The sequence below is a fragment of the Solea solea genome, chromosome 14, assembly GCF_958295425.1.
Source record: "Solea solea chromosome 14, fSolSol10.1, whole genome shotgun sequence".
Taxonomy (NCBI): Eukaryota; Metazoa; Chordata; class Actinopteri; order Pleuronectiformes; family Soleidae; genus Solea; species Solea solea.
In genome coordinates, this window is record NC_081147.1 from 14,204,346 (window position 1) to 14,229,627 (window position 25,282).

Here is a 25,282-nt window from a genome sequence, read left to right on the forward strand (position 1 = left end):
AAGCTTGTGATTTTAACACCAAATACGCTCCACGTTCTCTGGAAAACGGCTTATGTCTGGACCTCTGGAATGTGTTCATGGACAGCTGTCCACCTGACAAAACCACTGCCAGATTTATGAGCTACTGTCACAAGTCACTTCAAAGGTGATGCTCATATATTCCTAAAGTGAAGCTGCCGTATTGTGTGTGTGTTCTGTCTCCGTCGTGCTGATACTGAATACAACAGAAGGAAATGTACTTATTACCAAAACGCAGAGACCACCAGGCCTCGTTCTCCCTCAACTTGTCTTTTGGTGCAAACTGAAACACACAAAAAACAACAAACGGCAACAACTGCAAGTGGACACAGCATGGCTGTCAGTGTCAAGGTTCTGATTCCTCCACACATGATGCTGGGAAAACATGCAAACTCCATGCAGATAGACCGATCGGGTCGTACCCCACCTTTTGCCCCATGTCAGCTGGGATTGGCTCCAGCAAAGAGAGGTAGACGATGGATGGATGGAATGAGTTAAAAGGCCAGTCACAACTACCACACGTGCAGCGTTTGTGCTGTATATCCCCACTGTGTTGAACATGGTCCTCAATGCTGTCATGAGTGCTAAAGTCATGGTGCATACTGCATCATTTCCCTCACTTTCAGACTTGCAGTACAAGGACACCTACTCGCACATGCACCTAAGCATGATAGTATGTATGTAGCCATCGGGTGCAAAACAACCCTGATACAATTCTTGTACAAAATTCAACTTGAAATACTAGAAGTTCAACCTGCAACAGCAATTAAAAAATATAAAGCTAAATTTAGCTTTATTAGCTGGCTACAACACGACGAGCCAGTGAAATTAGTCATTGCAGCTGCCAAAAATGACACTCACGATAAATGAAAATCTACCATTATTACTCTACCCTGCATGCCAGTACACTGAGTTCTGGCTGAGAACGACAGTATACACAGTGACTCTTTTCAAGTTAATGTTAATGAAATAGGTACATCACTTCTCATTTTACCCCTCAGTCACTTCAACTGTGATGAAATGCCAGTTTGTGAGTAACACATCGCTCTGAAGTGCAAAGGTCTATTTCTATCCCTCTCTTTACATACAAAGCTGCCTGTAAATCCTCGATGAAATGCAGCTGTTGCCTTTAGTGGAGCTCGGAGTCTGTGATAATTAATAACCTCACTTGTGCCTCACATGCAAAAAGCCAATAAGAGCGCGTTTAAAGTCAAAATACACACAACACCATGACAAATAGTTCCATATCAGGCCTATGTCGGGTGGGAGAAAGCGCGAGGACGACGCAGACCACCAGCGGACTTGAGTGTCCCTTTCAGGTTTTCAGATTTAGAGGAACAAACACATCCGCACATTCACACGGGGACACACGAAGACAGAAAACACACCCATGAACCTCGTCTCTGCGCCTCAAATTAGAGTGCGACTGGTGGTTCAAAGAAACTGGCTGCTGCCCTTTCCCACTGACAAATTTGAACCTGTGCCGCCTGAAACCGCACAGAGCAGTCAAAGCGACGGTTCGATTCCAACTTACTGGATTGTAAAATAGACTAAGGATGTGAACAAGAGTCTTTAAACCACACAGAGGGGAGGGGGGGGGGCTGTTTGAAGCTGGCATCCATGATTTAATAGTCCTAGATATTTGCCAACTAGAATCACACATCTGTCAGGACACACTTTGGTAGTTATGTAATGACAATGTGGAAAGAAGACCATGAAACCTGCTACATCGACTGAGGAACGACAGATATTAACACATGCATATCTCGGTTATTTAACCCGATAAAAAAAGTCAAAGAAACATGTGCTGGACAGTGAAACCACAAATGGAACTGATCTTCTCATCCGTCCAAGAAATGCGAGAGTTTTTCTCTACAAAGTCTTATCCCCAGCAGAATATACAGTGGAGCAGACAAGAAATGTATAATTTACTACTGCAGAGTGAATATACTGTATGTAGTCAGTTACATCCTGCAGACTTGGAGCAACTTCTTGTATTTGTATTTCTCTCTTGCTTTGTAAAAACCTGGCATGGCAAATGATTTATTCCACTCAAACAATATAACTTAAGCACACGGTATGTAATTTTTGCCTCTAGGGATCTCTGAATCAAAACGTTAAAAAAAAAGAAGAAAAATAGTAGTTTGATGATGTCAGGAAGCAGCGTGGGATCATGGGAATTGTTGTCTCCTTCACCTGCAGTTTAACAGGTGAGTGAAAAATTTAAATAGTGTTGGAAAAGTTTAATTTAAGTGTTCTTGGATAAATTAATGCATAAATGCTACATATTACATCTTTAGTACTGTCAATATATCCCTGTAAGTACTTTTTGTTGTTGTTGTTTTTTTCCCTATTCTTTATGAGAGCTCTTGCTTTTTCTATATTTTTTTTGCAAACAAATGAACTAAATACTTAGCTGGAAAAATTTTGCAAAACTTTCTAAGTTGCCATGGTTTGATGCTTAAATTCCAGACTCACCCCTTTGTACTATGCCACATAAAGACACAGTTCAAAAGGAAATGGAAAATCGGAACACAACGACCAGGTAACCAAAGAGTCTTTGTTTCACCACGGTGTGTCTGATAACTACTTTTATCTTTGCCCACATTTTTCCCTCAACTAATCCCTTGCACGTCGACTCAAACAAGGAAATGAAAACTTCAGTTTGATTCCATAAATCCTTTTGGCACATAAACAAAGCCTCCTCTCAGTGTGTTATCCCAAAGAGAAGCAGCGCCTCATCAAATTACCACAGCTTTTCATATCTGCCTCCCCTCCACTGGAAAGATTTAAGTAGAAACCAATCCCATCTTTCCTCAGCAGTCTTCAGTCTCTCATAATTGTTCACTGTTTAACTACTGGATTAAAGAGCGTCTGACATGCAGCCAACAGGAGTGAAATTAGGCTCTCTTAATGTAAACTACCACATTAAAATGACATTAAAATGCAAAAATTCTCTGATATTTATGCTGTCTCATTGGATCAGGTGTGGACCAACATCCCCTGTTCATTGAGATTGCAGTTTCTAATGAAGGCATAAGCAACAACCTTTCAACACAAACGATTACTACTGATCTGCAGGACGAGTTTTCACACTGTTGAAAACTTGATGGTGGTATTTGCAGTTTGGTTTTGATGTAATACCATTACACTTTAAAACCAAACACGATCAAAATTGGGTTCAATTTGTTCCCACACTGTCAAATAAAAATTTCATTTCTGCTGTTTGCTGCTCCCCAGAGGAGAAACCCAATCAGCCGGCCTCGTCCAAGAATAATCTATGAAGTTGCCGTGCCGTGTCATTTTTCCTAACAAGTGAACGGACAAGTAGCCATGAACCGAGCGTCACAGAGTCTGTGCAATAGCAGCGAGCAAACTTCATCTCATCTTGGCTTCTCAGCACACTTCTCATTTTGTTAAAAGAACAATAACCTTGGTTATGACAAAATCATTTCAGATGAATATGGAAAATGGAAACAGAGGGTGCATTTTTTAAAGCTGTTGTCATTTTTTGTTTAATTTTGGCACGTCCTCGGCTTGTTCACCGCGGCCTACGGGGATGAATCAGTCTGAGGGTTGTTTTCCGTGTTAGCGCACAAACTCCTATACGTTTGGGAAACGATGTCCCGCGAGCTCCAGAAAATGCACATTACCTTACGAGAAACTAGCAGTAGCTTAACACTACGTCGCCGTCTCATTCACTCTGCAGACTCAAAGTAAACGGAAAACCATATCTGGTTTAAATAGCTTCACAACACTGCGAGGCCTGAGGCCTGATGTTCAAAAAAATGTGTTTAATCAGTGTTTTGGCATCAGACCGCTTCGTCTGGCCAAGTGCAAAACAAACATGCACTTTTTTTTTTTTTTTTTTAATCACATGAAACTCAGCAAAACTGAATACAAGATGGCATTTGTGTTTGTTTGGCTGCAAACACCTAGATTGATTAAGCCTTTGCATGAGAGTCGAACAACAGGTGTCTTTGTGCATGTGAGACTGCGGCGGGCAGAGCGGCCCTGGCGCTTAAGGTTTCACCCTTTGAAACTGATATGGGTGAGCTGCTTTTCTCAGGCCTAAACCCAAATCTGCCGTTGATGGACAGACCACCCATCTCTCAGCTCTTATAGGCGCACAGTGGGGCCACTCACTGCAAAGGCAGCCCCCTGTCATTCTCCTTTGGGAAGGAAATGGATCAGCCGACTGTTTGTCAAGTACACTGTCAGGGTCTCCTCCACAATCAAACAGCCAGCATTACACTAATGAATACCACTGAAGTACACGCAGGGCTTTACAAACCCCGACATCAATGGTTGAAAATGTGACAGGAGCAGCTCTGACAGAACAAAAAGTCCATTTGTTTTGTCTATTTGTCGGAGAAACGATGACGTTGACGTAGAATCCCTATTGATAAATGACATTTTTATGGTGGTCTGTCCCCTCCGCCTCTCCAGCACAGTTCACAGCGTTTCCGCTTAATGTTATTGTGGGACTTTATGGGAGGTTTCTGCCCTGATTTCTGATCAGAGTAAAGATTCCCCCAGGAGCTCTCAGTGCCAGAGCTGAGGATGCCAGAGTCATTGGTCAGAGGCGGAGGGCCGGGGGTCAGCCTCAGTGGGCTGCTCAGCTGACAGTGTGATGTGGCCAAGAGTGGACTCAGACTGAGACAAAAGATTCACACCCATCCTCTTCTCTCCAGAAGGATCCCTTCCCTACTTGATTAGTCACAGGGCGAACGAAAAGCCACCAAAAAGACACAGGCCGTGATATTTGTTCCCAAAATGATCTTTGTGTATTGACACAAAGCAATCACATACATTGTGAGAGCACGAAATATGGTCATGGAGGTCGGAATTCACTAACATTTGGCTGTTCTTTAGGAAAAGAACAACAAAGCGTTGCATCAGATCTGGAGCCAAAATGAGCTGCTCTACCTCGTTTCTTGGCACATCAGACTCGGTATCTTCTCACTGTTGGACGCGGCCCCTCCATCTATCGTTCTCCCAGATCTTTTATTTCTGTCAGAAGACATGTTGCTACACATGTACTCACACTGTGTGCCCAGTGAGCTAAAGGATGCAAGTTGTGTTTGGCTGGTGAAGAGGGCAAAGCCTGCACAAGTCCAAATCCTAAACATATGTTCCCCCCCCTTGCTGGATGAGATCTGAGATATTGATAATTACTTTCATGGCTTTACTGGGGCAAGCTCTTATGGGGGAACCCCCCCCCTCCCCCCAATTAAAATGGGGCCCCATGTGTCTCTCCAATCAATAAAATGGGAACGGTATCGAATAGCTCAGCCAACAAACAACACTAAAAAAAAAAGAAAAGGCCCACCTCAAGAGGGAACGAGAAACAAAAGTTGGTCTCTAGTCAGCGGGGCTTATGTCAAAAATAAGTACACAATCCATACGCTTATGTAAGTGTGAAATGTTTCTATTATTTCAGAGCATGTGTGTAAGCTTTGATTTGGTGACTTCAGTAAAGTAATCCAGCATCGCTGCCATGAAATAAATCAAAGCACTGCCACATAAATCATACAGCATATTAAACAATGGGGTTGAGCAGGAATTAAGCCCATGATTAATTTTTCTCTGGACATTTTTGTCAAAACGCTTACTTCATCCTATACTTTGTTCATTACTCAAACACATCTGGCTGACAGGTGCCCCGTCTGTTAAACATTGAGTAATTTCATTCCAGCAAAGAGGAGCAAATGGAGAGAAGAGGAGGGTAAGGTACTCTATCTTCTATCTGTGATGACATCAGGGCTCGGAGAGCTTGTTAGAGATCGAGAGTTAGAGCAGCGTTGCTCGGTTTCTACAGACAGTAATCCAGCCCACCGCTGTCAGTGCCCTTTTCGAAAGCACTGATTACTCTATTTCCAAGGACCTAATCTCTGTAAACAATCTCTGTTTTCATTATCTTTTAAACTGATTAGCCCTATGAATATAACTTTCCAGCACTGGACTAGACAGAAGAAAGCCCTGCCATATTGATGCCAGCTGTAGCTGCATGACCTTACAAGAGAAATAAAGCTGTGATACAAACACAGATAGAGGAGCGGACAGGGCGGGCAGTGACTAAGTTATACACGAAAAGTATGACAGACATCGGACTAAAAAAGGTTTTTCTGAGGGAAAAAATCCTTCACTCGCTTGCGGTTTGGCACAATTTGCAGCTGAATATTATGGTCAAAGACATGGGATTGATCAATATCTCCATTAGACTGACACACAATGGAGATTCTGCTTTACTCCAATGTGTTGTTTTTCGCTGTAATACTTGGACACACAACTGTGAAATTGAATAACAACCTGTCCCCTGTTATCTTTTCTCCCTCTCTTTCCCCTCTCTCGTGTCTGCTGTGTTGTTGGAAATTGCATCTTCTTTCCCGCCCCATCCTTTTTCGCTCTCTTTCTGCACAAAGTGAGGCATCTTCTGCCAGCACATGTCTCCATCTGTTAACAAACACTTCCAATATGTTGAGAACAACGTCTTGGCGCTCGGTCTCCTCCATCAGGATGTGATGAACACGCTGCACCTGTCTCAGCCTCCAGCCTTGTTACTGGCACCAGAGTCACTATCTCAGCCGAACAACTGCAACATCAAAGACTGAGGAGTTGAAGACTTCAGATGAAAACAGTGGGTTTCCTCTGCTTTCTTTTTCATTTCAACCTCCCCAACACGAATCATCAACAACAATGCACCCTCTGCCCCCGGTAGGTCGTTGAGTATTTTATCATTTGCCAAAAATCACTTGGATTTATTTGAAACATTTCTGGTTGAGGGACTCTTTAAAGTCAATGAGCACGCGAAAGACATGACTTCTGTTAATCCTAATTGGTAAACAAACTTTAGGCATTCTCATGCGAGGGCCCACACAGACGCCCTGAACTGTAAATCACTCTGGACAGTAAATTACCTCCACTAATACACCAGATCTGGGTGTTCACTTAAGTCAACAATGGAGGAGAGAATAACAGAGCAACGACGTCAGACGCTAAAGCAGCCTTGATTGCAGAAAACTGAGAAACAACTCATCCAATCACGCCAGGAGAGTCAGCGAGTTGGACCGGGCTCTGCCTCTGCACCGTGACACGGAGGAATGTTCAAGAATGAAAGCAAAAATTTCAAGAAAATGACAACATGCGTCACCGCGCTCTGAACTCCCCACTTAAATTAACTAATGTATCTCCATTTGTCATAGCGTGACATGTCATGATTCTGAGGCAATCTGTGATGTTGGCTGGACTCGGGAAGAAGAAAACATCAGCACCCTCTACTGACGAGCAGGCCGGCTTCAAGGCCCCAGTGGACTTTGGTTTTTGCTTTCTTTCATTTGCAAGAAGGTTGTTTGTCGGATGACCGTCTTTTGATAAATGACCAGGTCAGTCCTCTGAGCTGTAGTTGTGCTGTCATGACAATGACAATAAACTCTCACTGAGGAGTCGCTCTGAAAGCAGCAGCTCAGTCTCCCCACACTATTTCTAGCAGCCACATGTTGGCTCGGTTCTCAGGGACTGCACAAAAATACAATCATTACTAATGTTCTCTTATCTGAGATTTATATTTTTATTTTATTCTCCCCCAGTGAGCTTTACACACACACACAAAACACTAAAGAGGAAAAAAAAATCATGTTAAAATGACATTTTTTTCCCCTCTTGCAAACATAATATATATGTTTGGCCTCGTGACAGAGCACAGAGAAAATACTATTTCTGTGAAGTTTGCTCCAATTTTCTCAAAGACAAAGGAAAATGTATTAACACAGGGGAGGGCCTGTCTACAACACCCAACTCTAATTTGTGCACAGCCCTGTGAGTACTCTCTGAACTTGACAGATGAGTTACATAAATCTAAATAACTCACTTTACAAATGGCTCTGCTCCAGCTATGCACATACGAAAGGCCACACAGCCAAAATAGACGTGTAAAGCGTTTTATATCGCCTCGCAAGATTAGTGAGAAAGCAAATATAAACTGCTGATTCCAAGAATAGTTATCACTATAACTCCTTCTCTCCCACATCTGTCTGGACCGGAGGGGGGACAATCCGTCAGCGTAGCAGGTAGAGGTTCCCGGGGTATATTTGGCTTTTGGGGTGAAAAAAAGAAAATGACTAAATATAAAGTGCATGGGCACAGACTTGCGTCAGCACTGAGATATTCTCAGATATGGGCTGCCTGGCCTTTTTCATGTCAGTGTAACTGGACCTGCATCAGTATGTCACTGTCTCCTCAGCTAAACAAATTAGTGCGTTTGATTGATCAAAGTTTATATGAGAGCGGGTATTTGATTTCAAACAGTGAGGCGAGAGAAGGGGGGGGGGGGTGAGAAAGAGAGGGCATGTGAATGTATGGATGGAAGCAGAGAGAGAGAGAGAGAGGGCCGACAGAAAAAGGAAAAAAGAGAGAGACTGAGCAGCTGGATTGCCATGTAAATAGCTGTGCAGATAGGTAGGGTTGGGCTCAGAGCCAAAGGCTCTACAAAGGACTGCGAACATCTGTTTGAGGGTAGATTCCTGCTCTGCGTTGTAGTAAGAATAATAGTCTCGCTCTGAGGGCCTGTTCCCTCATCAGACAGGATCATGATCACGCATACACACTCTCTAACGACAGACCGCAGTACTGCACGGCAAGGCCTTACGCCTGTTATTGCCGTTATTACACTGCACCTCAGTCATCGGCGCGCAGGGACAGGTGGAACATTGCTCAGATAGCGAGAGCTCACACATTCATTCAACTGGTTCTAGTCAGCATCACTACTGAAAACATCCATCCGAGAGTCAGAGACTGTGTCAAATAGCAAAGGAAACAGGGAGAGGAAAAAAAACATTTAAAAGTAGTAATAATATCGCGGATAAGTGGGGAGTCTACCCCAAGACACACAGCGTTTAGTGTTCCAGTTCATACTTAAGTCAGCTGTCTGGTGAAAACAGCAAAACCACAAGTTTGGTGTACGGATAATTAACTGCTAAACCAGAACGTTGGAGATGAAGTTAAAATATTCCTACCGAGGTTTTCCCATCGAGTAAAGAGAAAATTGTGGGACATCTCTGCTCGTGTGTCATGACAAGGATCTTTTTTCCTCTCCCAAGAACATATGCGAGCAATTTGTACAACAAATGTTGGTTTTAGACCGTGTTCCTTGCATACTAGTGGCTTCTCAAAACCTGGAGGGCTCCGTTCGTTAGTGCTTGAAAGCAAAGCAAACAAATTAATTAACACTATCTTTACATGGGGTGGCCAAGGAAAGCAGGCGCTGAAACGTTACACCATTACCTAAATTCGCATGCATCTGTCTGTGTCCCCTCCTCCTCCCCATACAATCCCCCCCCCCCCCTCGACGGACCCTCCCACCCCTCCCCAGCGCACACACGGCGCCCTTGAACAAGACCGAAGGACCACCTGCGTGAAAGAGGAGACCCTCTCTGTTATGTCTCTGCTAGGGAATGAAATAACATGGAATCCAGCTCTGCAAATAACTCACAGTGAAGATCATTTTCCACATGCTGCTTGACAAAAGGTAAAATAAGAACAGATGATATCCCCTCTCTCTTCTGCCTCACCAAGAGTTTGTGGCTCTGCTCAACAGTCCAGTCACTCGTGTTTTGCTTTGCGTGCAGGCGGACGCAGGGGTTTGACCCCTTCAGTGGCCTTGTTGACCTCGCTGTATAAGCTACAAGACCACATTTGCTAATAGCCACCGATATTGACTCAGCCATTTTTTTTTTTCATGCCCTCCTCCCTTGGCCGAGGTTCAGGGGAGTGTGAGGAACCTGAACCGGAACCCGATCTGACGATTATGTGTGCGAGAGCCATCAGGAGCAGCAGGAGGAGGCCGTGAAGAGGAGGACAGTCACGGGGCAGAAGATAATGCTTCTGTCCACTTCATCACAACGACATCACAGAACAGACACACACTCACAACCACCTTTTCACGCACACCTGCCTTAACTGATTGTTAAATATCCACTCAGCCAATCACATGGCGGCAACCAAGGTGACTTTGAACATTTGTTGGTGCCAAGTATCTCACAAACCTCTGATCTACTGAGATGTTGGCGCACAACCATCTGTAGTTTTTCCTCACTCGATGTGAGGGTCTAAGGATAGAGGGTGTCCCTTGCTGTACAGGCTGTAAAGCCTTTGGGAGGCAAATTGTGTTCCTTGACTTGACTTGACTTGGTGTCGCTCTCTTGCCTTTGCAGCAAGAAGACTCAGGTTCACGACCCGGTCAAAACAAGGGCCTTCCTGCATGGAGTTTGCATGTTCTCCACGTGTGTGCGTGGGTTTTCTCCGGGTTCTCCGGTTTCCTGCCACAGTCCAAAAACATGCGACATCGGGACTAGGTAAATTGTACACTCTAAATTGACCATAGGTGATTGGTGTTTGTTCATGTGTGTGGCCCTGTGATGGACTGGACTGGCCATATGTCAGCTGAGATTGGCACAGCTCCCCTCGCGACCCTCATGAGGAGGACAAAGTGGTAGAAGAAAACGGATGGACTTTTTCTACAGAAGCAGAAAAAGAGAAAACATCCAGTGAGCGTCAGAGGAGAATGAAGACAGGTCTGAGATGACAGAAGGGCAGCGGTAACTCAAATAATCACTCGTTACGTCCAAGGTTTGCAGAAGACCAACACAGGTCCCACTTCTGACCCTTTATTTGTGTTCTGTGTACCTAGTTGAGTTGAAACCGAGGACCACTGTCATGATTGTGTCACACTGAAGGTATAAAAACCAAAGTGTGATTGGGAACTGACGGCCTAGCTGAACTTCTTCTTCTTCTTCTTCTTCTTCCTTTGCACACTCCCTGTCCTCCTAAGCTGATATGACCAGCTGCAGGCCATTGCTTCATACTCAGCGTACATCTGTCTCTCACCAAGAAAGAATTAATCTCCCAAGCTGTTGGACTGTATCTCTGACGCTAACTGTGACTCTGCAGACTGTGCACAGACACGCACCGCCGGCGTGCTCCGTAATCAAATCTGAGCACATCTCAGTCTGCAGTTTAATTTGTCCAAGCGGACCTTTGCTCAACCCTCCGAAGAGGACACATATGAAGTCTGTCTAATCCAAACAAACAGGTGATGCACACATTAGCCCCAAATTCCCACTGCAAGTGTAACTTCATTTTCAATTTTCGACTCCCTCGCTGTGACTCATGGGAGAGCGACTTCAAAGCTTCAGCCGTGCACTTGAGGTCATTATCTTCATTTCTAAATCCTCTGCAGGTTCTGAGCATATGGGAACATTTTAACTGTGGAGTTTTGTGGATGTATGTGTGTGTGCGTGTGTGTGTGTGTGTGTGTGTGTGCGGCCATAAATCTGCCATGTCAACTATAAAATATGGCTGACCAGCAACAGATGTAGCTGTAATATCAACCAATAAATAAATAAATAAAAAAAATGTAGCAGCCCTAGATTTTTATTCTCACACTTCGAGGCCATTTAGATTGATTTGTGTGCAGAGGAGATGGACAGCGAGCGAAAGTCAGAACACGCTCACAAGGAGGGAAGAAAAAAAAAAAGGTGTTTCCTTTTAATTTTCTATTACTCTGTTTCGCCTGCTCACTCACTGTCTTTCTTTCTCCTCTTCTCTCATTTCTTTAATCCCTCTCTTTCCACCCTTTAGCTGAGACGAATCCTCCTTTCATCCTCTGCTGCAGCGAGGCCCTGGTGTCTGTTCGCACAAAGCCTGACCATCCCTGACTCCTCGTCAACCCCTTTGCCCAATTCATCAAGCGGAGGCCCATGGGCATTCATCACCCCCACCACCTTTCATATCCCGCACCAGCTGAAAGCCACTGTCCCTCCTCTGACTTCAATGCAGCCGTGACACACCCGCAAGATTTATAGTGGCATAATTAGTAGCAGTGAAAAAGGCCTGCATGCTTTGGAGGGTCAATCATACTGTATCCCAGTCAGAGGAGCCCTGAAAGACACTCACATCTGCTTCAGAATAGATTGCGCCGCCATCACAAAAGTTGATTAATTGGCCAAAAAACAAGGAGCCCGAGAAATTCATCACAGGCCGACAGTGACGCGAGGACAATCGTACACACTTTGTGTAATTTAAACACACTGTTCGTCGTCACCATTCATTGGAAGTGAGACACCATCATAAATCCCATCTTTGCACCGCGACACTGCTGCTGCTGCTGCTGCTGCTGGTGGTGATGAGCAGCTCATAGTGCCCCCTCAGGACGGGGGTTTCCAAAAACAGCTTGAAGGAGGTTAAAAATAACATGCCTAATAGTTAAAGTGTGTTATTGATGTAATCACACCCGCCCCCTCCTCATCCTGCTGTCAGTAATATCTCAAGAACAGTGAACTAATTAAAAAACACTTCTGGGGTTTGTTTTCATTTCACAAATAAAGTCTTCACTAAACAGCTCCATTTTGCTTTCTTTCTTTCATTTTTTTTTGAACAGGTTGGGACCTGTTGCCGCCGTTGTGCTCAGGAGAGATGCAAAATCCCCATCCAGTCATAAATCACAGATATTATTCGTTATTATTTTTGTGGCTTTCTCCGTGTTCTCCCTTCATGTGCACGGCGGCTCAGCTCGCTGTGCACCTGAAATATCAGAAACTGTTGGACGTCGGTGCAGAGACAGGCGGACGTGTGGAAACGTTAATCAGTGGAAACAGGACATTCATTCAAACACTGTTTTTAGTGAGTGTTGTTATCCTACTGAGAGAAAGATGTTTGAAACTTATTTGACAGCTTAAATGTGGAAGGTGATGGTTAACCCTTCCATAGTTGCAATCAATGTAGATACAGTATACTTAAGATTTAAGATTGTACAGTAAATGCTTTTCTACTTTTTCATTCTTTATTCTTATTTTCTAACATTGGCAATAAAACGTGATGGGTTTAAACAGCAATATATATTAAAATAAACTATATACAGATTTGCTGCTCCACTTTTGAACTTGTACATGTTTCTATTTCAAATGTTGGACTTGAATTGAAAGCTTGAATTAGAATAAAATAAAAAGCTTCTAATTCATATACACTTTTTCTCACACTGATGGTTTATGTTGTTACATAATAACTAAGCAGCAGCTCGTCTGAAAACTTCGTATGAAACTCGTGAAATGAACATTTTAGAGTTTTGGATTGAATTACTTGTATCAAAGCTCCTCTTAATCTCAGAAGTGAAGCAGCAGTCAGATATGATTCTCCACGTCATCAACATTTGGATTCCCCCCCCCCTCTTTCCTTGTTGCCACTGGTGCATGTGGTGAAGCTGCTGCTTTGCTGAAGCACATTGCAAACGTTGTGCAGAGCTGGGCTGAGGAAGCACCTGCTTCCAACAAGGTGGTGGAGAAAATGCTCAGCTGCACTGGTTGGCACTGACACTGGTGTGCTCTGAGATTACATTTTTTTTATATGTATATAATCTTGCGGGAGGAAACGCTCACCTGAGCACCTGCTTTGCGGTTTTCCTTCTCCTTTTCCCCCTCTTCTCCTCCAGGAGAGGCCACGGTGCGACCATAAACCAGTCAGTGTAAATTATGGATTGCTCTTGTGGTGAAGTGGTTGTTACAGTTGATGATGAATGTCGTTTTGCGGCTTGGTGTCAGCTGCTTTTTGTGTTTTAACAATGATGGTCTTCGCTCGTGCATCTGTCTCGCATTTTTAATGCACCACAAGCTGTTGCCAGACTTTTACTGCGCCTGGAGAGGCGATGTGGTTTCGTCGGAGAGCCTCGGAGCGCAGCAGCAGCAGCGGCGGCAGCAGCAGCAGAACACACTTCTGGACCTTGGATTTGTTGGATCTGAAGATAGACACAGCTTTGTGAGAGCGCGGCGACAGAAACGTGTGGACAGCGGCATCACCGACGCTCAAAGTTGGACTGGAAGTGGTTCTGACACGTTCAGTAAAGAAAATTGATGCGCGTAAAAGAAGGGATGCCAGCCAGGCGTGGCTTGTGGTTGAACATCCAATGTGAGAATGCGTGGGGAGTATGTATATAAAAGAGACTTTCCGTCTGATGAGCAGAGATATCAAACTGATGATTGCAGCAAGGGCCGATCAATAAAGTGAGAGGACTCGCGCTGATTTGGAGCAGCACGGCGCGCTGAGTGCGTGCATGGACCGGACTTGAGTGAAAACTTTTCTCCCTCCCTTTGATTCAGCGAAACATTTGAAATGCCGACGCTTAATTTGACAGCTGTGCACACAATGGCAGAGGTCGGGAGTTTTCTGGGGACAGTGGACTTGGATTTACAAAGCTTTCCTGCGCTAGGGACTATGCCCGTAGTGGAGTCTCCGGTGGGGCTGAATGAGCGGCTGGGGCAGATAGAGGGGAGGCTACAGCGGGGGTCGCCGACGGATTTCGGGCACCTGAAAGGAATCCTGAGGCGGCGGCAGCTCTACTGCAGGACCGGCTTCCAGTTGGAGATATTCCCCAATGGGACGGTGCATGGGACAAGACAGGACCACAGCAGATTTGGTGAGAAAAGTTCCAAAAAGTGTTCACTTTTGTATTTTCTCATTTGTCTCAGTTAACAGCAACAGGCGTGGGCTACAGTCTGCTGTGTTTATAATGAGCGGTTTAATGACTTCTGAATGAAAAGGTTGAGTTTGGCCTTTGGTGATTTTTGAGGGGAAACAATTATCCATATTATACATTTTTTTTGCAGTTTTTGTTGGTGATTTACGAGCCTGTGTCCATGTAATACATCCTGCTCCATCAGTCTAGATACTTTCCACTGTTGTCAATCTAAAACGGAGAAGTGACTTTAATTAAGATACCTTTTTTCCCTCCTGACACACTTCCCTGGTGAATACACATTCGTGCGTCACTGTCACCCGGAGAGCGGCACACACACTCATAGACACGCACGCAGGTATGCGCACCTACACTTGTTATGACTCTGCCTCATCCCTAACCTTAACCATCACCAGTTAATGCCCCACAACTCTTATCAAATCTTATGCGTAAACTTCACCAGAAAATGAGGCTCTGGTTCATTTGTGAGTTAGTAACGAAAGTAATGAAGCACCTTTCACGGATTAAAGTCACAAAGTCAAACCCATTAAATTATTCAGTGTCAATAAAAATAAGTAAATAAAATTATTTATTTATTTATTTATTTTTAAGAAAAAAGTTAAGGATTAGGACCAAGTCTCCATGTGGACGATACTGACTCTGAGAAGGTCAGTTTTTATAAACCAAGAAAATGTCCCCCACACACACATTCACACACACTTTCTATCTCTCTCTCTCTATCTATCTATCTATCTATCTATCTATCTATCTATCTATCTCTCTCACACACACGTACTCACTATCTCTCTCTCTCTCACACACACACACACACACACACACACACTAAATCTCTCTCGCACGCCCTCTCTCTCACACACAAACACACACACACACACACACACACACACACATCCCCTGACAATGGGGGCGCAGGTGCCTGTCTCCTCAGTCGCTAACAGGTGGCGCGTGCGCGTCTTGCGGTCGCAGCAACAAAGAGCGCGCGCGGCTCTGACTGAGGACTTGCGGCTCGCGGGAGAACGATAAACAGATGAGGTCAGAGGGCAGATACGCACACGCCGCCTCGCGCCTCATGTCCGCGCGCAGGTGCAGGAATAACTCCAGATTAAAGCGTGACCACTGCGGAATAACTAAGGGGAAGGTCTGGTCAGACTCGAGCCAAAACAAGCGGCTTTACAGGGATGGGTGGTCCGCGTGTTTGTCTCTGGCTTCGCTTTAGGTCTTTGTCAGAGCTACAAGGAGGACGTGGCTTTGATTAGAGGGATAAGAAACACACTCTTCACCCCGCAAAAAATTAGAGGGATCTTCTCTGTCATCCTCTGGCATCGGATGAGGTCGAGGAGATGGGGACCAGGTGTCTGTGAAGCCGCGGCCTCTGCCAGTCAGCGCCTGCAGCCAGCTGGATCCTCTCTGACTAACCTCTCCGCTGCATCACAACAGCCGATGGCTTTTAATTTCACCGGTTGTTTCCTTGACTTTGAAGTCGACGTTTCACTTTGCAAGCGACTTCCTGTGAGTCAGCAGTTCACAAAACAACTCTGCCCACATCCCAGCTTCATAAAAGTCACTCCTCAGTCTGTATTAGTAGCCAGATGGAATCGCCAATGACACATTTATAGACACCACAAGCCATTATGATAGAGTGGTGACATGAATGTAAGGAAGACTTGGGACGGAAATCAAAGAAATCTCCCTCTGCTGTTCTATTCCAGTCTTGTACGTTTGTCTTTGGGTCTTAAATCTGCTTATTTTGCAGCAGTGGCAGCAGGATGTTGGGTTTCTTTGAGCCTATTACAAATGATAGAGATTACGAAGCACACTTGGGGACACACGATGACAGTGGGCCGACGTTCACAAGTAGTAGTAAAAAGTCAAACACCTGGAGTTTTCAATGCTCATGCATTGTTACTAATGGAAAAACAACTCAAGGGAATAAATAATACAATAAATTGAGTTTTAGTGTTAGTGGAATATGTAACCTGTGTTTCAACAACTTTCTTGGGACATTTGACATCTTGTTCTTTGTCATTAGACTAAAACATAGTCTGCTGACGCTTAAGAGGAGGCCAGGAAGGAGAGTGGGGGACACATGGACTGATTTGTGTGTGTGTGTGTGTGTGTGTGTGTGTGTGTTTGACCTCAGGTATCCTGGAGTTCATCAGCCTGGCAGTGAGTCTGGTCAGCATCAGAGGAGTGGATGCTGGACTCTACCTCGGCATGAATGAAAAAGGAGATCTCTATGGGTCGGTGAGTCAACCTCCGCAACTCAAACACAAACACACACACACACACACAAACACACCCACACACCCTAACCAAAACCTAATTCTAACCCTAACCCTAAAACCAGGACTTAACCCTGGGTGTCAGAAGGTGAGGACGAGTCAAAATGTCCTCACTTTCCCAAAATGTCCTCTCAAAGATACCCATATGAGAACACACACACACACACACACACACACATAGGTATTCTTCTTAGGACACTGCATTTACTGTTGCTCAATTTAATCAGATTAAACAAAGCATTACCCCCAAACGTAACCATAACCAGATCATCCCTAACCTTGAATTCAAGTCTTATCCCTAAACTTAACCAGTTCCTCAGAAATGAGGTTCAGCCTCATTAGGACAAGGTTCTGGTCTCCATGAGGACTAGTGGACCTGAGAAGGTCGACATTTATGACACAAAAGACACACACACACACACACACACACACACACACACACACACACACAAGTCACCCTTTTATTTACAACTAACAGAGCCCAGGGCCTCATTCACAACAAGTCTGTCACATGACTATCAATCTGAGGGCGAGTGTCTTATCAAGGTTCCCATACTCGTGGCAGATGGGAAACCCACACTCAGACAAAACAAGGTTACCACCCCCCCCCCCCCCCCCCCACACACACTCACACACTCACGCATAATAATTGTTCTCATACTAATGTGGGAAAAGCAGCTTTTTCGCTCAAACTAAAAACTCTTCATTGAGTTTTGACATATGCAGAAATATTTACACGTTTTCCCAAAGTGGGGAACTGAATCATTCCGAGTCACTGAGTTTGATGGAGATTACGTCTCTGCGCACAGCTGGGCTCCAGTTTGGACTGCAGCGTTAAATATAGAAGAATTATTTTCTGTGTTTTTTTTTCCACAGTAAATGTAGTCTGTACAGAACATTTGTTTTTGGGAATTTTCTTCCTTATTTTTTTTTTCTCTCTTCCTTTTTTGGCCGACTTTCTCTCATATGTGGTCGGTATCTGGGGACAGAGAGAGAGAGGGGGGGGAAATGGACGAGATGAAAACAATGAGGGGGAAGTATGTACCTGTATCAGGTGTCCCAGGGCTTTACCTAAGGGCCTCTCAGAGCTCAGACTCCCCCCGGCTACAGAACAGAGGCTACTTTTAAAGCATGGCCATTATGTTGAAAAGTGCAGATATGGTTACTGGGTGCTATCAGAGTCTGGCATCCTGGAGCTTTGACCTTGGGGGAGGTGATAGTGGGAGGCAATGATTTTGGTGGTGGGGGGGGGGGGGTAATTGCACACCTGACTGAGTCACCTGACTGACAGAGGGAGCGATGTAGACATGTCTGTCTGAATGTGAGAGGCCATGGAGGTGAGACAGGAGGAGAAGCGTGCTTCCGCCCCACAACCACCAGACCTTGACAGGCTTTTGATCTGATGAGGTTTGTGTGTGTGTGTGTCTATTATGATTAAACTGGCCTAGTCATGTGCCCCCGAGGCTGTGTTTACAGACAATAGCTTCACCACACAGCCACAGCCACAGCCAAGCACAGCCTGACAGCCAATCAACAAAATTGCTGCTGCTGTATTAAACAAACAAGACTCTTGCACAAACTCTTGCAACAACCCAAAAAAAAAGACACGTTAAAGGCAGAGATCGACTGCATTTATGTCCTTCTAAGCCCAAATTGTACAAATCCGGGGGGGGGGGGGGGGGGACATAGCAACAGTTTGGGACAGCGTTTAGAGCAGTTCATGTGTGGGTCCTGGTCCTCGGTGAGCGGCTCCTCGACTCTTCTGGGTTTCGATCGTCTTTTGTAAAGTGGCAGAGACTGACGGGTCTTGGCAAGAAAAGCAGCTCTCATTGTTCTCACACTCGCAACTCAGCCAACACACCCTCACCTGCTGAACCCACAGCCATCGTTCATGCTGTGCCAGAGAAGGCCGTGTGAGTGTGTGTGAGTGTGTGTGAGTGTGTGTGAGTGTGTACACTCTTGTTCACTGTTGTATCACAGGGAGGGAAATAATTCTCCATGTGCAACGAAAGGGTCACAGGTCAGAGGAGTGAGTGTGGGGCGTAAAGTGAAAAGCCGCCTGTAATGACTTCCCCTCATTTGTCATAATGAGCACCTGTCTAAATGAACCTCTGCTGCTCCGCTTCAGCGTTCTAGTGCAGTCCGAGGGAATTTGTGGGACAAACATAAACTACTAACATCCGTAACAATAAAAATTCGGCATCAACAGCCGCCGTCGTCCGTCTCAATTTCCACTGTCCTCCTGTTGCTGCCGTTATTATTTTTTTCTCACTCAGAGCCGCACGAGCAGAACTCCGGCGCGTGATTAATGTGTTGTTTTCTCTCTCGCAGAAGAAGCTGACAGCAGAATGTGTGTTCAGGGAGCAGTTTGAGGAGAACTGGTACAACACCTACGCTTCAACTCTGTACAAGCACACAGACACGGGACGCTTCTACTACGTGGCCTTAAACAAGGACGGCTCGCCCCGGGAGGGCAACAGGACTAAAAAGCACCAGAAACTCACTCACTTCTTACCACGGCCTGTGGAGATCGAAAAGATCCCTCAAGCATACAGAGACTTATTCCAGTACAGGTGACCAGTGCTTACGTCTGGAGAGCCGGTTACACTGGGAGGAACACAAACTACACACGAGGAGAGGGGGGGTGTCCTGGATATTTTGGATATTTTTCTGGATCAGAACTGTTTACCCTCAACTCCCACTGAGGTCACTGAGTTTATGCCTCGGCCCACTACCAAGCCCGTACTGCACTGATCTAAACATTGTGCCTGTTCCTGGATGTTGCTTCCTTGCTTCTGTAGCAGAAGAGGGAAAGTTGCCTTGTAAAACCACTATGGACACGGACAAATGGGGGGCCCACGATGACGCCCCAGCTGTGGGTCGTCGTCGTCGTCGTGTGCCACGTTCTCTCAATAACCACTTTTTGTTTTAGAGGTAACTGCATAGATACTGAAGTGACACGCAGCGACAAATGGAGTTTTGAGTCGCACTAAGCTGATGGGGAGAGAAATCAAATGGTCGACCATGAGGAGCGCATGGACGAGACTTTAAGAAAGCATTTGTCATGCACTATACTCAGCCACAGTGACGGCACATTCTTCACAGTACAGAGATACAGTAGACGGAGGGAAATATGCAGGTTAAAACGGCAGGTTTGGATAATCAGGTACTAAAGAGTCTGTGAGGAGAATGTTTGTGAGAGAGAGAGAGAGAGAGCAAATGACGAGATGGAGTTTTCTTAGTCAAAGATTTAGCAGGGATGAAAAATCTCTTGATGAATGTGTCATAGATGAGAGAGCACTTACTGCACATCCCCAGGCCCAGCTGCAGGCGCGCCTGCTCTCCCATGTACTTACTCATCAAGTCTAATGATGACATTCACCACATTAGAATGAAAATATCGAGCAGCGTCTTGTTGGAGTCGTGTGCAAAACAAGCGATTAAAGCTCGGGGACGAAAAAGCACTTCTCTGACTGTGGTTGTAAAGAATAAGAGATGCTTTCTTTTTTATGAGGATGGTGACTTGTAATGTTCACAGTGTCGGGAACATTATTAAAAATGCAAGCAGCTGAGGTGTACATATGGGTGATCCTATTTATGAGATGTACAATATATTTATTTTCTACTTATAAAGTATAAATATAAATCTATATATTTATTTATTGCAAAGGCTTTATTTTGTAATGAACTTGAAGTTATCTGGACTGTAGATTCTACTGAAATGACACACACACACACACACACACAAATAAAAAAAGAAAGAAAGAAAGAAGAAGAATCGCGATGAACATGACAATAAAATTGTCCTGCTATCGAGAACTCATTGTGACAGACTATTTTTGCTTGGATTAAAATCTGATGTACCAATTAAAAACCAGATATAGCTATCTACGTATGTGAACGTTGCATTTCTTTCATTTCCGCTTCCAGACACGTTGCTCAGGTATTGAAAGATCCCCAGAGGATGGATCCTGTTAATATCAGTGCTTCCTTGACTTTTTCCACAAGAGTTTTTTTTTTTCACCTGATAATGAACAAATCTTTGTAAAAGAGCTGCTTTAGAGCTTACTCATGATTGTTAAAAATCATATAAAGTGTGATGTCATTAAATGCAATGGTTTCCTGGCATTTGAGAGAACATTGTGCCCTCAGTAACCCTTTATCATGTCATGTGCACAGGCCTCAGTATCCACAGGGTCTTATTCAGCCTGCGTCTACCATGCAAAATCAAGATTCTTTATGCAACTGGATCCTGACACCTAATTGGCTTTACACATCAGCGTGGATTTGGGGGCAGTGATTGGTTGTTCACGGCAGGGGCCTCACGGACTCCACCGTCAAGACTGCACTGGGTCTCTTGAACGGACAGAAACAGCTGCTCGCTGCACAGACAACCAGCGGGGATGTGCTGCAAACGTGGAGTGGTGGTAATCTGGGGCTAAGAGGGGATGGGATCAACATTTCAACATCTGCAATAGTTGTAATGTTTCTCCACTGGCAGATATCTGTAAGCTGTGAGAGCAAGCTCCCCCGGGGGGGAGGGAATGGAAAAGTCAAAGACATGCAGGGGAAAACCCTGGCAGACTGAGAAATGAAAACAATACCGGGAGAGGGAAAAATAGATGAAAGATTGAAGGGTGAAGAGAGTGGGACAAAAGGCACTTAGTGCAGTGGGTGTGAAATACAGGGACAGTGCATCAGGGCAAATCAGTTGGCTGCTCACCAACAGTAGAGGAGTAAATCTAAATTTAGGAATTCATTTGATTTCTTGCCAAGCTGAGAAGCTACATTCTGTTCTTCTTATATCTGCATGGTAAACACGAGGCAGGAGCGGAAAACAGTAATGTGCACAGCCAGCTCAAGACTGGATGTGGCTCTAAACTGAATTTGATTAGATCCTGCTATAATAACCACCATCACCACCAATGCCTTGTTTCCTCCAAGCAGTACGGTTTGGTAGTTGATGCAATTACATGCATTTCCATTATCAAACGCTGAGAAGGGCGCCAAAATAAACGATCCGTACCGTCCCAGTGTTTGGCACCCTTCCGTTGGGGTACCAAGCCCAGTGATCTGGCTTCTACACGATGGAGCTAGAAACTCTGCAGTCCACTGACCGGTCAGCGGAGAATCGTCACTTATATGTGACAGTAGGGAAAAATGATGGCGTTCTTTCCTGCAGCCTCCTCTCAGACAAAGTTTGTCCTCTTCCTGTGATAAACAGCCACGTGCCAAGAAAGAATAAGAAACGCTGGATGTCCTCCATGGTATCGTTCAGAGATGGGTTTTTTTCTCTGTGGAATTCTTTTGGTGATCTACACCGTGTTGCCCCGGTATGATGTCATGCTGTTTACGTACCTGACGAGACTATCAGTGTCTAGCCCACACACCTTGTGTTGAAAACAGCACAAGCCAGATCAGGGTTTAACTGTTCCAAACCACACAGTGAACTGTAACACGTGGTGGTAAAGGCTTAGGAATTGATTGAACTAGTATCCATTTTCAAATTGTTAACATAATATTGCAACCTTACCAATAACATAATGTAATATTTTACAAAATACTCTGCCGTGAAACATGTCAGGGAGCCACTTACCAGACTTATTATTCAGGACAAGTCTGGACAAACAACGATGTGATCTGTGCATGGACACACATAGATCTCGATCATTGACGTAGTCGTCCAGTTTGAAAAGTGATGCATGGCACCAGTGCGATCGACAGCTGGGATCTTCCAATAGGTGCTCAATGTCTCCTGGCTGCAAAAACGGTGTTTGTGCTCGTGAAAACTGCAAATATTAAGGCTTCAAAATATTTGCTACGTTCTCGACCAACGATATTTTGAGGTTTATCCACTTCCCTGTTTCTAATCCTGTGCTAAACGTAAGCTTTTGTCAAACTCTAACAAGTAACGGTTTCTTAAATTTACCATTAAAGCACATATTTTAGAACTCCACACATTCTCTTTGTCAAATGATACAACTGTAAGGTTGAAACCTGACCGGGGAAACGTCTCACCCTCTATCATTTCCCTCCGATATCGCCCTAAGATATTTTAAACTCCTTAATACCTCAATAGCTACCTCTACAATCCACCATGGGCCGAGCTTCACACACGTAACGATACAGGTGTGTAATAAAATGTTTGCCCTAGAATATTAAAAAAAGAAATGACCAAATACCAACATTCCCCACCGCATAACCTCTCAGTCAGTGCAGAGGAATGCGGAGCATTTAAAAACAAATAACTCAAACACAGGAGGTGCTCATCCTTTTGGTCACTTTATTAAATGTTATATTAAATACTTATCAAGATAATAGCAGATCAGATTCATGGCAAATCAAGTTGATGGGTTTGCTAAAATAAGAACATTCTTAGAGGAGGGCAAAAAAAAAAAAGAGAGGGGGGGTTTCTTTACACTCATGAAATACATCTTGTGCAAACACAGGAGCCAACGAGAGACAACATGCGTCTCCTCATGAGAAATGTACAAACTCCTCATGTTGAACAGTTACACCAGTTTAAGCATTTAGAAGCAAGAATGTGCCAAAGTACAGGTAGTCTTGGTGTCTGTCTGGTGAGCGACGACAGCGTCCACGTTCTCTCACAAAAGCAGGGACACACACACACACACACACACATCAGCCAAATATAAGAAGATTTCCGATCTTTACTTCCTCCTGTCAAATCCTACCTGAAAAACACATTTCTAACAGAGACAGGCGAGTAAAGGGGAAACGTTTTGGGCCCTGTTAATATATGGCTGCAGTGGTTACGCTTTTGTGAGAACCAGTCAGTCACCTAAGCTTGGGATCAACACAAGTGGAACATAAAACAGTGAAAAGGACGCAGTGCTATGCTAGACAACACATGACGATGGGAGTGAGGTTACGAAAAAGGGTCATAGAAACCGACAGGCAGTTTTGAACAACACAGGCATTCCATTACCATGTTCAGTGACAGCTAATGTAAACACTTAAAAGCATAATAGAAAAAGGCTCTCAACAAATTTCAGAACTTTACAGAGCTTTTTTTTTTTTTTTTTTTTAGGAAACAAATATAAGGCCAATATTCCATACTTTTTTTTTGTTTTTGTTGATTAATGTTTATTCAGTCTCCCAAGAAGAGCAGGACTTTGCAGCACCAACAGGTTTTGATCAGACCGGTGGAGGAATCTACTGCTGCTAATAATCACATAGAGACAATATGGAGTCCTGTCACCGACGACACTGGTCCCACTCAGGTTTAGTTAAGCATTTAAAACAGTATAAAAAACTGAGTTTAACTTATGAGGAAACCCTCTAAAAGGGAAAACAATACAATGCTTTAAAGCATTGAGGGGTAAAACGTGTTTGTCTTTAAATACATGAAAAAAAAACAGAAAAAAAAACTAAGATATAGAACTTGAATAACATTAAGGCGTTATATACATTTGTTTTTACTGTTGAACTCCCTAACTGATCTTTCACACAGTCATTTACATTATATTCCACCCTCTCTCAGTGAACTACAGAATAAAAGACTGAGAGACTAACCCACTCGAGGCCCCAGTGGACAGCAGCCTCGTCTCCAAACTACTCCACCCACTGCTTGGTGCAGCAGTTTGCTTAGCGCTCACAGCTGTCTTACAATGTGTTTGTTACTGGGCCACGCTTAGAAATGGGCCACTGGGAGCTGTCTAGATAAGGAGGGAGGAGGTGAAAGGGGGTGCGGAGGAAAAGTCTCGCTGACCTACAGGCCCTTGGAGGGCCCAGGATTTTTGCCCATGCCTTGGCGGGACCCCAGGCCGTGGTACTGCTGGTACAGTCCAAGTAGGTCCACCTGGCTGAGCCCGCTGCCTCCCATCATGCCGTTCTGCAGGGCCAGCTGGTTCAGGTAACTTGCCTGGTTTGCCATGGCCAGCTGCTGCTCCTGCACCTTCCTGTTGGTGATCAGCTTCTGCACGAACATCATCAGCTGGGCAGCAACAAACACGCACACAATTTAAGTAACGACAAACAGCAGCAGCAGCAACAGACTTTACATGATTAACCCTTCTGTGACCATCGTGTTGTCGCAGACGGGATTCTTCTCATTGCCGCAACTCCTAGACCGTTTATGATATCAAGAAAATTCAAAAACTATGGACTGGCGCTCGGTCCAGGGTGTAGTCCGCCTTTCGCCCCTATGGCAGAGATTGGCGCAGCACCCCGCGCGACCCTCGTGTGGAGGATAAAGCAGTAGAAGACGGATGGACGGATTTCTCAAAGCAGAGAAATACTGTTCTCTGCTTTGAGAAGCAGAGAACGGTATTATATATACTATTATATACTTCCACGGAACGACCGTCCAATCACAGACAAAGATTCACCAGCATGTCACACGTTTGTGACGTCAGCTTCTCAGTACCATAATTCCTAAACGGTTGAATAACTGCCAGCTATTGAAAGTGAAAGTTTGAACATTTTTAGACAATTC

At 44.6% G+C, this 25,282-nt stretch overlaps 2 protein-coding genes and 1 long non-coding RNA gene across 5 annotated transcripts in view; 2 read left to right on the forward strand and 1 right to left on the reverse strand.

The window, feature by feature from the left end:
• The first annotated feature begins 9,628 nt into the window (after positions 1-9,628).
• LOC131472837 (uncharacterized) lies at positions 9,629-12,414 on the forward strand. The gene is made up of 2 exons (XR_009242134.1): positions 9,629-10,370; positions 11,656-12,414. It is a non-coding gene; the product is annotated as an uncharacterized LOC131472837 (long non-coding RNA).
• Positions 12,415-13,399: 985 nt separating this feature from the next.
• Positions 13,400-20,696, forward strand: fgf16 (fibroblast growth factor 16). Its single transcript, XM_058649037.1, has 3 exons — positions 13,400-14,482; positions 16,683-16,786; positions 19,156-20,696. The coding sequence occupies exons 1-3, from the start codon at positions 14,179-14,181 to the stop codon at positions 19,399-19,401; spliced, it is 654 nt and encodes a 217-aa protein (XP_058505020.1). The 5' UTR covers positions 13,400-14,178; the 3' UTR covers positions 19,402-20,696.
• Positions 20,697-23,904: 3,208 nt separating this feature from the next.
• atrx (ATRX chromatin remodeler) overlaps positions 23,905-25,282 on the reverse strand; it is a 29,652-nt gene continuing 28,274 nt past the window's right edge. For all 3 annotated transcript variants that reach the window (XM_058649859.1, XM_058649860.1, XM_058649858.1), the window contains exon 34: positions 23,905-24,781. In XM_058649859.1, coding sequence (XP_058505842.1) covers positions 24,557-24,781 — 225 coding nt within the window. In that variant the 3' untranslated portion in view covers positions 23,905-24,556. The remainder of the gene's footprint in view (positions 24,782-25,282) is intronic.